Source organism: Hirundo rustica, chromosome 6 (genome assembly GCF_015227805.2).
Source record: "Hirundo rustica isolate bHirRus1 chromosome 6, bHirRus1.pri.v3, whole genome shotgun sequence".
Lineage (NCBI taxonomy): Eukaryota > Metazoa > Chordata > Aves > Passeriformes > Hirundinidae > Hirundo > Hirundo rustica.
This window is the reverse complement of record NC_053455.1, coordinates 21,148,705-21,161,398: the sequence shown is the minus strand read 5'-3', so window position 1 is coordinate 21,161,398 and position 12,694 is coordinate 21,148,705. Positions and strand designations below refer to the sequence as shown.

General features: G+C 37.4%; 1 protein-coding gene across 9 annotated transcripts in view; it reads left to right on the top strand.

Moving 5' to 3' along the window:
• The window catches only part of NRXN3 (neurexin 3), a 985,585-nt gene that overhangs the window by 737,118 nt on the left and 235,773 nt on the right, over positions 1-12,694 (top strand). For all 9 annotated transcript variants that reach the window (XM_040066048.2, XM_058420836.1, XM_058420835.1 and 6 more), the window contains one exon: positions 5,140-5,321. In XM_040066048.2, coding sequence (XP_039921982.1) covers positions 5,140-5,321 — 182 coding nt within the window. The remainder of the gene's footprint in view (positions 1-5,139; positions 5,322-12,694) is intronic.

The following is a 12,694-nucleotide window of genomic DNA, read 5'->3' as shown; positions in this document are numbered from 1 at the left end:
CTGGGAAGGATCCTGTGATGGAATGGTTGAATGAGCCATATGATAATGGTGATTAGATCCTCTGTAACCTTTTTAACCCCCATCTGCTTTTTTTTAATCAAAGAGGTGTTTTTATCAATAGAGGTTTTAAACTCAGGGTGTGGAAAACACAACAACTGAGTCAGAGAGATGTATAGGTGTCAGAGAGGATCTTTAGGTGGAGTAAGAGTTTTCATCCTGATTGATGATACTCAGTTTTGATGAGACTTCTATTTCGTGATGTGTGTGATTGAGTGACAGTAGCTCACAAGACGTCCCTGGGAGATCCAGATGTTGCAGATCATTCATATAATGTAAGAATATTGGTGTATATTCTTGAAGGCAGGGGATGTGTCGATGTCTAGCTTGGTTTTGGTTCCTGTGATATCATTAATTCTTTTGTCTAATTACTTTTTAAATTTGGTTTGATGTATAGTGGGACAGGAAGTTGAGTAAAAGAGGGATTAGGATAACAATGTAATTGAAATTTAGGATTGAGTGCAACAAGATAGATTATAACTGGAGAAAGAAGAATAGCTGTTGTCAAGACTGATACCTTGGTAAATATGAAAGGGCAGAAGGAATGGGACAATTCTCTCCTTTTTTTTGTTTTTTATTCTCTGTTTTTAATTTGTTTCATAATGGTAGATGGAGATGCTATCGTGCATCTAATATAACTGTGAGGCAAAGAAGCTGTATGATGCCGAGCGCAATGCATTTAGTGTACAAGACCCATAGGAGTAACTTTGCCGAAGTTGGCAATTGAAAACACCTGTTAGGTCATCTCTAGGCAATACAGATATTTCAGCACACCTAGAATTGACCCAGTTGAACTGATTTCAAGTAATGAGGAGTCAGCAAAATCATCCATGCTCTTTGGGAGTATATAGCAAAGCTAGGTGAAAACTCTACTCATTTTCATCGTTATTATTGTTAGTTCATATGGACACTTTCCTTTTTTTTGACTGTCCTCAAAATATTCTTTTGTCATTCTTTCACTCTTTTTACTCCTAAGGAATTAATTTCATGGAAATTTGAGTTGTGCAGCATGTGTAGCCTGTTTAATGTAGCCAGAATGAGTTAAGTATTAGAAACACCTGTCAGAAGCTTCATTTTTTACTCAGACAATGTGCATCCTTTTGGCAGTGTACACGTTTCAACTGATGTTTTATTGTTTGCATTGAGATGTCATAAACTTTTGGGGAGTGATAGATAGATGTCATTTGAATGTTGTGGTTCTCTTTTCTGGTTTGTGCAGTACATGTTCTTTGCTCCCCTTTAGAGCTGGTGGTCAAAGCATGGATTTTTTTTGTCAAGTGTAGCAAGTATAAATAAATAAGATGCTGAACTCTTTGGCCAAGTAAAGACTTGAGGAGCTACCCTTCAGTTGTTTTTCTGACTGGAAACAGAGTGATCAAATATGGAGTCTACCTTAAGCTGAAAACATAAGGCCAAGAACCTTAATTTTGGGGGCAGTGATCAAATCATTCTGATCAGATTTCTGGCAAAACTTCTGATCTATGTTATTAGAGTTTTCTGTTAGAATAGAAATTGATCTTAGCAGCTCTTCTTTGTTGCTTTGTTCATCTCCACTTGTGAGGGTGGAATGGCTCTCTATATACCATGGGTTTTGGAACTGCTTTTTTATTATCTGGCCAAATTATGATGCTTCCTGCAGCAGCAAATTTTGTCTCCTTCCTTAGCTTCTGCAGACGTATATCTGATCTCTTCTCACTTGTTTTCACGGCAGTATTCTAATCTGCATTCCTGTTACATGCCTTTTCTGGTGATGGAAATAATAAATGAACTTCCTAGTCCAGATACAGTAAGATAAGGGTCACCATTACATTTTCTTTATGTAAATTTGGGGAAAGTTCTACCTTTACTTATTGAGATTTTGCAGGATTTTTTTGGATGTCTCTATAAACTATCAGGTCTCCATTATTTAGTTATGCTTTCAGAGGCCTAATGATTAAAGGGCTGCTAATTACAGGTGTTACCAAGGTTTCTTTCCTGATGTGAAATGGCTCTTGATTTGCTCATGTAACCTGTCGTCATGCACAATGTGTTACTGATTTCATCCTTTGACAACATTGCTTCTTGAAAATTACCTAAATTTCAATTTCCTGCGAAGAAAGAAGAGCAAAATGCCATCATCATGAATTTTTCTGTAGTTGAACTGATAGCTTCCTGTTAAATAGCAGAAGGTTATGATTATTAATAAACTTGTTAGGACCTTTACACCAGCATATGAAATACCCTAAGAGACTCATCTGAACTACTGGACTAAACAGAATGTAATATAAAAAGACTTCCACTACCTTTACAAAAATGTTAAGAAGTTGATGCACCTTCTGTTTTCAGACTGGAATGACTATTTTGTTCATAATTTGGGGAAAAAATTGTACTGGCACAATATTAATATGCATCTCTTTCCAAAAAATCAATGGACATCCTATTTGTCCTCAAAAAGTTGGTGAAGGGAGGGGTCATTGATGTATCCAACAAATATTTGTACATTCAGCTGCGCACAGACAGAGCAAGTGGCCTTTCTCTCATGCAGATATTTTCTGACCTGGAAAGCAAGGAAACAACTATTGGCCATCAGACTTCTGCTTACAGGTTTGTTTGGGTTAGTGCTGCTCTGGTTGTTGCATTTGAATTATCTTTCTTTAAAGAACTCAGTTCCTTGCCAGAATATATGACTGCAAAATCCATCACAGTAAACCCCTGACATGTTTAGGGTAAAGTTGGAGAGCCTGTGGACCAGGTGAACTCCAGAACTCAGCTGATATTTCCAGCTGAACTGGAGTACTACATGTCTTCATCAAACATTATGTAGAGCTATCTCAGAGAAAACTGGAATAAGACCCAACAGAGGCAGATTTATACTGTGTTATTTCTTAGTGTTTCTGATCCTTACCTTAAGAACCTTGGTACCGCAGTACCTAAGTACTAAATATTATCAGGTTAGGCTTAGAAGCAGAATCTATTCTCTGTGAGAAGAAAATAAGCTGTTTAAGTAGTTAAGTCTCATGAAAGACCTGTGAGGACATAACTGGTTCTAATTGGCTCTCATTGGAGGACTGACATGGTCTACCTGCAGTCAAATGACTCTTACAGAGGCAAAAAAAGGAATCTGTCTTTATAAAGAGTGAAGAACTCACTTCCAAATTTCTTTGCTGCTGAAAGGCCTGATAACGAGTACAAAGAAAAGGACTACTTAAAATTCAAGCAAGAGTAATTTTGGAAAGTGGGTTTTAATTTGTGAAGCCATCAACAATGAGTAAATCGAATTTTGCTTACAACATTTCTGTGCCTAGTATTAGTCTGTAGTGCAGATACACACGGAAGTTATAGAACAAAATGATGAACTGAAGGATTATATTTGTAGTGTAGTTTCAGGGGGCTGAGCATGGGGGGAGGATGTAGATAATTTACTACCTGGTCATGTCCACCTGTCTTACCATAAGGTTGAAGATAGAGCTGGGGATGTGTTTAAACAAACAGACAAATAAACCCTCTTTCTGCACATCTTAAAATAGTCATACACCCTCTGTCTGGCGTTTAACACTGAATGAGGAGACTGAGTCTGTAAAATCATTCTTTCTCAAACTGAAATAGTGTGTGTGCACAGTTCCAGAATGCCAGAATGTTCTCTTTGGTAATTCAGAATTATGACTGAAATTTTCTATGTAACCCTGATTTTGGACACATTTGTCTGAATTTACTGAGGGCATGTTTTATTGGATGTACACACGCCTGGAGGGGAAGAAGGAAACATGATTCATTTTCACTCTGTCATTGAGTCAGCTGTTCACAAATAATTTAATTCCACTGTGGCTGAGTTTTTGATGTCTGTTTTGGTAATGTGTTCTGAGATGTGTAGAGGATGCCTCTTTAGCAAGGGAGAAGTATATCAATTATTTCTACTAATGTGTAGCATTTATTTGGAATTCAGGTCATAGAGAGCTTTAGTGAAGCTGCAGTTTTGTAGGCAAGTGTAGAAATTACCATTATATGATCCTACCTGTTTCTGTCTCCGTCTGCTTTTACTCTGTACAGGGTTGCATGATACGTATTGCTGATTAGTATGGTGCAAAAAGAAAAAAAAATTCTCAGTTGTGGTTTTACTCAGATGAGATAATGTACCCAGTAATTGCCTGCACTTTCTGTATATGTTTTATCCTTGTTGCAGTAACAGAAGCTGGTATTTTTGCTTACTATTCTGTAACCATTGTAATAGTGCTCAGAAAAATGAGGTGCAGTAAGTAGCTGAAATGTGGAGGAGTGTTGTTCCTGGCCTGCCTGTAGATTTGGACGGGACAAGAATTTTAGATATATTTTTCAAGAAGCTCGGGGGCTGATTTTAAAACTGCTGAGTTATAAAATCTTGCTCCTAACTCAGACTGTTGAGTACAAGTCAGAATGAGAATTCCAAGGGCTTTCACTTCTCAGCTTCCTCATCTATAACAATAATTTGTCGCTTGCATTTCTGCCTTCCTCAGCTCAGATGGCCCTCATGAGTGTGGGAGGAGGGTGTTCAGCATGGGAGAGGTTTGGTGTTGTCCTTAAAAACAAGGGCAAGGAACAAATTCCCAGGCTCTGTGGTGACAAGACAAATGGTGCTGGAAATATGTGGACTAGATATCAAAAAATCTCATGAAGTCTTGAGAAAAGTGTAGTCTCCTACTATGTGTGAATAGTCTTTAGCTGAAGGCAAGTCCAACCTCAAGGAGAAATGCTGAATATTTCCTTTGAATCACCTTATAAGACTGAATCCCGTGGTTTTGAAACAAGAGTGGCTTGTGGTTTTTTTTCCCCCTCAACAGCAGTGTCCTTTACAGACTTTTCTGGGGTACTAGCACTAATGAAATCATTCATTCTTGATAAACCATCTTGATAATTTTTGATAAATTCTTCACTTGTCTTAAATGCTGCTTGCCTTTATTGAGGAACTAATAATGTACTTCATCAGGCCTGGCCAGCAGGACTCCTTGATTTCACCCCTGTAACTAATGAAAGCATGTGCTTGCTTAAATTTTCCTCTCAGAAGTCATAGTACTACTACCAGACTTGGCAGATAAGTAACACGTTTTTCTTTGGCTTTGTATTTTGTAGCTGGTGCCACATATATATTTGGGAAGAGTGGGGGTCTCATCCTGTACACCTGGCCAGCTAACGACAGACCGAGCACAAGGACAGACCGTCTTGCTGTGGGCTTCAGCACAACAGTGAAGGATGGCATTCTTGTCCGGATTGACAGTGCCCCTGGGCTCGGTGATTTTCTGCAGCTGCACATAGTGAGTACAGACACGCCCATGTCACTCCCAGACCTGGGTTTCTCTTAATCGGATATGTGTTTGAAGAAAATGTTACTCTAAAATACCATGTGTCGTATTTGTACTTTCAGTGTCTTCAGTTCTCATCATATTGAACTGCCTATAGTAGTTCTTTAGAGTTTTGTAGAGTTGCTGAATGGGATGCACAGAGAACTAAATCTTGACGAAAGTAACTGGAGAGGGAGGAAGCAAACAAAAACAAAACTTAAAAGGCTTATGTGATTCAGTAGTAGGATTTATTCAAAAAGCGAAGAAACATTTTGCATCAGTGGTAATCCACTGATTCATGTGCACAGTCCTGAATACAGCTGAATTTATGGTGAAGTATTACTGTTTTTGGAGGGCAAAGAATAAAAGGGAATGATAGACTGTTGCTTTTTTCCTCACGAAGAAAGTTAAGTGAGAACTGAACAGATCTTCAAGCTGATATAGCTGACACTTGCTTTAGCAGGGTAGTTCAAAAGAATGAGAATTTGATGTTAGCGCAACATTGCTTTGCAAGAAAAAAATAGACTTGTGAGAACTTGAGCAAAGAGAGTTTTAGGATAGTTCAATTACTTGAGAAAATGAGAACACAAGGACTGGAAACACTTGGAGTTTGTTACTTTATGTGATTCTTTGGGAGGAGAAGAGGCTGTTTGTTTTGGTTTCATCTGTCAAATATCCAAGAGTTTTATTAGAGGTAGGGGCTGATCATATTACTTGATGTTCAGATTATTTGCAATGTATTATGCATTAACTCATAGCGGAAGGGAAATTGGTCCATTTGCAAATTTTGAATGAGCTGGGTATATGTTGACATTTCATGGAACCTTGAAGATGTAACTAAATAGGAAGGAGTGCCAGGGGCTGAAATAGACCTAATGTGAATGACAAAGGGCCTTAATCTGCTGTGGAGTCTGCCATATTCAGAATCATGTTGAAACATTGGGTATATTGCAGGCTGGTTCTGAAACAACCAGAAACAATGTTCCAGTACTCATTGCCTGCCTGCATATTCATTAAAAAAAAAAAAAAAAAAATCATTGCTTTCTCTTTCCAATCAGTTTTAGAAAAGAATATATATGTATTTTTTTAACTACTCTGTATGGCATGGTGCTAGTTTCAGATTATTTCAGATATCTAAATAAAATCTACTAATTGTGGTTGAAGTTATTGCTAAAAGTTCCATTGAATGCTACCTGTGTAGTTTGGCCAATTTTATCCCTGAAGCTGTTCACTAGCAGTAAATATAGAACTAGTTCAGCTTTAATTTTCTCTTGTTCTTTTGTGGCCAGAATGGATTAGGAGGATTTGCCAGTCATTCATGAGGAGCAAAGGCATGCTGCTGTTCTCTTCTGAGTATGGTATTACTGTTCATCATATATGTCACTGACTCTACCTAACTGTTCAAATAAAGAATGTGGTCTGAGACTCATGCTGTGACATGCAATAGGAAAGTTGAAGAAGAACTTTTAAAGTGTTATTGACTTCTTGAATGTCTGTAACACTTTGTTGTCTCTGGTTTATGGTTCAAAGAAATAAAAGTGTGTTTGCATCAGGATTATTTTGGAAAAAAATTAAATCTGAAGTTAAAGGTGCATCTTGAAATGACTCTTAAAATACAAGACCATTTAGAATCTCTTAGCAAATTGCATGCAAACTTTTCATGAAACCAAGATCTTTTGTAACTGAAACTGTTTGTGTTTTACTTTTCTAAAACCAAAATCTCCTTGATGCAAAATATTTCAGCCTTTCCCAGGCTGAATACACACTGAGCATTAACAGGGTTACATTTTTGTACCCAAAAAGTAGAAAGAACAGGGTTTCCTTAAGACTAACCTGCATTATTATGCAGGCGGTATATCAGCAGAGGCTGTAGGCCATGAAAAAAAAAGTGAGTGATCTACTTCAGTATTCTATCTTTTGTTTTGCTCTTTTTTTTTTTTTAAGCTGCCTTTACTGATGTTACAGTTACAGTTTTCTCTTAGGGTGATTCACCATGTTAGACCACTTTTTTTATTCTTGTATAGAACCCTAAGTTTGTTCAAGTTGAATTTTTTATGAATATAAATAATTTTATCTATCATATATTGACTGTGTTTACATTGATGTCTATTAAAACAGTGCTTTTACTCTTGCCTTTCCGGGATTTCAAGCAGTATAGAGTAAGTCTTTGAGTTTGATACAGGTCTTTGAGAATACCAGAAGTGGTTAAGCCGTTATCAGATCCGAAGAGTTTAATGCCCATTGTGCCTCATTTCCTTCATGCAACTGCTAAGAACTGTGTACATTTCTCTTAATTTAGTTTATACAAATTACGAGTCCCTACAGATTGGTGTAGAACATATATTCACTCAAAGATGTTTTATAGTGAAGCAGCCAGTGGATCAGCAAAAAATTAAATGTGACAAAGGCTTCTTTGTTGAAGCAAGAAATTATTTATAAAATGGCTAAGTGCAGGAGACAACAACTTGTATAACACATTTAGCTGAGGAAGTGAACAACTAGTGAATGAGAGTGACTAGACTGCTTGCTGGTAAGGGGAGAGAATTAGGATGAGCTTTCAAGCAAAAGATTATATTGTCTAGATTCTTAGAAGGTTTAAAAGAACAGACTGTCTACAGACATTTTTTACCAAGACAAATCTAGCAACCATCCTGAGGTAGTACTCTGCAGGTCTCCTGTGATTATTAATATAAAAACTGTATGCATGTAGCTTTCTGCTAGAAGTTCTCTGGCAGAAACTTCTGAATATATTGTCTTTAAGAGGTACCACCTGGGAATTAACATATGCTTGAAGGCTTGAAACCATGATGACTAACCTAAGCAAGATGGAAAATGAGCCAAATGAGGGACTGGAAGAACTGGTTTGGTTTAACGTTAATGTGTGGAGATTCGCAGGAGTCTCTCCTTCACATCATCGTATTTATATTTTATAAACATTTGTTACTGTGATTTGTCAATTCTTGAAGTTCAGACTAACTATTTAATGGATACCTTTAACTTAAATTAGGTTACATTCCATTTAAGGTAATGGGATTGGCAAGAAAATCCTCATTTTAGATGTGACGTATGCATTCATATACTGCAGTACCTTAAAAAGTGTCCTACTGCCCGTTCTACAGTGGAGCAGGTTTCTGCTTAGCTTTGTAGGCCAGAGTGCTGGCACCACAATGGTTGGGGTGGCAGTACTGTTCCCTATCAGCAAGGAATTACTTGGGAGACTACAACAAGCATTGAGCTATTGCATGACAGATAGATTCTGAGTGTCTTACAGAGCACATCAGAAGTGTTTACATACTTTCTGTGACTGTGTTATTAAATACAAGTTTTAAGTAACATCTTCCTTTTTCCTTAGGATAATAGTCATCTTCAGTTGAGGCTGTTATCTTAATGGCACTCCATTTCTTTATCACAAGAATTGGAGATGGAAAAATTACCATCCCTAACCCTAAAAGCTAATTTGTAAGTTAAAAGACAAGCCTCAATGAATTCAGAAGTCAGTGAATATGCTGTCAGTGCACTGGAATTTAGAACGAAGCACAGCTGGAACAGCAGATTTGCCATAGTGACATTCCATACCATAACGTGCCTGGCCAAAAAATGCAGGGAAAGGAAGGGTAAGAGCGGATGCTGATGGTTTATGGCAAATATCTTTCCAAGTAAGTAATGCATGTTGAGGCCCTGCTACCAGGAAGTGGCTCAACATCTGCCTGTAAATGGGAAGCAATATGGTTTACTTCACTTATTAAAAAGTCTTTATCTCCATCCACAAGTTCTCTTATTTTTGCATCTCCAGTTTTCTCTGCATCTTTGTTGGGGAGGACTAAGTGAATGAGCAGATTGGGGGTGCTTAGTTACTAGGCAGGGTCAAGCTGTCATGCAAAGTCTTGACCTAGAAGAGGGCCTCTGTTCCTGACCATGTACTTTGAAAACAGTGAATGTATTATAGGCTACCATATGCAGATTGTCTGCACAAAAAAATGGACTATAATATAGCTGCTTGCCTGTTATGGCAGGTTTATAGAATAAAAAATCCCCATAGCAAACATATATGATTTTAGTGTTGTTATTTTGGCTGAGAGAGGCTATATCTGAATGAGTCTCAAATCCGAGATAAGCAGGTCACTGGCTGTTTTGCCAGCTGGTGCAAAACTGCCGAAGAGCCTGACTTTTCTTTTTTTTTTTTTTTTTGTTTAATGGAAGCATTCTATTTAAATACACAATGATCTTGTCCCAAAATGCTCTCAGTCTTTTCCTGTCCTTTCCTAAACTCTTCTGAAGTCCCATGTGTTTGTGCATGCTGCATTTATCATTCCCTAGAGCACACAAGAATTAGTAAAGGAAAACTAATTTGAAGACAGGAAACAGACTTTGTTTTCAAGCCAGCTTTAAAATGTGTTATTGGTACTTCTTTTCATATTTTTAGAAGGTGATTAATTTTGTAAATTTAATGGATTAAATTAATTTTGATTATTTTAATCCATTTTGTAATGTATTTTAGCTAGTTCATGTTGTGCATAGTAATTGTCCATTTATTGTAATCTCCTAGCTCCTGAGCAGGAGTCTCTGGTAGGAGGCCGTGAGTTGAGACAAAAGCTATGAACATTAGGGAGTTTTCTTCATGGTGTGCCCGTTCCTGGCTGGCACCGTTTGGCGCTGTGCCCCATCCAGTTATCTCAGTGACCTTTTGCGCTCCATTCGCTGCTCTGCCGCCAGCGTCTGCACCAGGTGTTTGAATGAATGCGCGGTGCTGAGGGCAGCGGTGTGGGAAATGGCGTGCTGACGTCCCGTGGTTAAAGATGATGGATTTTAGATCCCTAACTCCATTCAGGCAGCATAGAAGCTCAGTGCTTTGATACAGGGATTCATTAACTCCTCACTTGGTGACAGTTTGTGCATAGGTCCTAGTGTTTTTGCAGTTGTCATTGAACATTGTGAAGCTGATAGGAGACATGGAAGAAAGAGTTGGTAGGGCAATGTTGGCATGAATAGTAAAATGGCCAATTAGACCATAAGTTAGCCTGATTAGAGTCACCAATCTGAAAATAATTTGGGGAGCTTGGCTTTCAAATCTCAAATTCAGCTGGAGAACAGAAAGTGAAAATTAAGAATTGGAGGAGATGGAGGACACTCAGTGAGAAGTTACATTTTGATAACTTTCTGAAACCTGTCTTAAAGATAAGGGCAACTAAATACTATAACCCAGAGTTTGCTGGGTCACAGAAGAATCTACTAAGATCATAGTGGTTTGGTATAGTGGACAGCATTTTTTCAGAATACGCATCTGCCACTTACAGTGTTGTACATCTGTCAAAGTCAGACACTAGTATTTCAGTCTAAGTGCAGAAATAAAAAAATTACCCCTAATTAGAATCAAATGGGATAGCTCACAAGAAAGATACATCCCTATATATGCAGCCTCTGTTTAAAATATATTCTGGACCTTGAAACTTGCTTATTTTGTCCGGGTTCGTCTTAGGATTTGTTGTGGTTCTATGAATTGCTATTAGATGTTAAACTATCAAAACTCACAGTATCTATCCAAACACCCTGTATGGCAATAAATATTGCTTGTTCTTCTACATTGTACAAACAAATACTGTGGTTTGATTGATATTTATTTTACTCTCTCTTTTGACTGTAGTGTTTAGGTAGAATATGTCATCCAGGGCTATATAATTTCAGTAAAACCTGAGATGAATTGCCTTTCCTGTTTTACAGTATTTTTTCCTAGTATTTCAGAACTAATAATTGTGGTTTTCAAATTTTGTCACACAGTCTTCTCAATGAGTGAATAAACAAAGAAATATTAGGGATACCTTTTTTTGATGCTGAGAAAAATTCTATTCTGCTTCTTAGTGCTTTTCTGTTAAATATTAAATACAAAGGAATTGAAGTAATGTGAAGTTTGTGGGGGGTTTTTTCTGGCTGAGTCAAAGAAATAAGACCATCTCCAGTGAAGTTCTTTGCTTGAAATAACCAAGATTCAAAGAAAATAAATGTACTCATTCCAAAAGAGACTAAAGTCTTCCATATTTGTAGATTCTAATGATTGACAATATGGATTTTTGCCTTTTATAAGAAGCTTTAAACTTGTAAGCTTTTTCAGACCAACCCATCTTCTGTATGCTTGGATAAATTGCACTAATAGGTTCTAAATTAAATCTGTTTGCAATTAAAGCCTTAATCACCTTCTCTATGGTTGCATCAAAAACGTAAAATAAAATCCTTGATCTTCCTGTTAATGGGTAGCAGCAGGGTACAATAATAATTCACCACACATTTAGACATACTGAGTACTACTCAAAAGCAATTAAACAAGGGCAATTGTCAGTATAATTTACCCCAGCTTGGTATCTGATGTAACCTTCTTATCAAAGGTTAACAACTGTTTCATACTACATCAGCTACAGCAAAATTAATTGTTTCTCTATTAAGCCTCAAGGAAGAACATTCTAAACAGGAACATATTATGAGGAAAAAAAAAAATACAAACTTGATCTAATCCAAGCAATATTACACATTGTTTGCAGTATGACTTGAATTTTATAGGATTTCAAAACTCAGTGGAGGGAAAAGATAACTTGATCGTTGATATGCAGCTTACTGAGATGAAAATCATCTGATGTAGAGAACATGAAAAACTAGTCCTGCACAGTTTTATATGGGAAAATAAGAGCAATTTTGCCTTTTCCTATTTTACCAGGACACCACAGAGGCAATTCTGAGGAGAAAATGCACTGGAATTTGATTAAAACTCTAGCATTCAAATTCTTGTGAGTTTCTCTCACCATAACTTTTCAAGAAAGGGCCACAGTTCCTATTCAGAAACATTGTTCTAACAGTTATTATAATGCCTAAAACATAATTTCACATGTGCTTTTGAAACAGCTATATAAACACAATACATCACCATATCTCTTTAAAAGGTAGTTTAAACTTGCTTATGAAATGAGAAAATTGAGGCTTTAGAGGTTAAAGGATGTAACTACACCTGTTGCCTCAGAACTGTAGCTGGCTGGCTCCAAATGTTCATCTTTTCTTCAGTTAGAAGTCTTCAAAGTGCTCCCTTCTCCCACCCCTGAGAGGTTTAGTATCAACATCTGGGGGAAGGTAGTGCCCTGGGAAAGCTGCTGTTGCCTGCACATGTGAGAACTGATTTTACAGCACCAGGTGCTGTGTGGTGTATTTGTTGCTTGTTTTTCCTCTCTAAGTGTGCATGGGGACTGAGATTGCTTAGCATGTGTGTTGTTGGGATCAAGGCAGAAGCGGTGTTATTTGTGCTAATAAGCCTCTCCCATTAGTTAACCTTTCAGCACATAAAGCATGATTGAACTGAAGGATTCCTG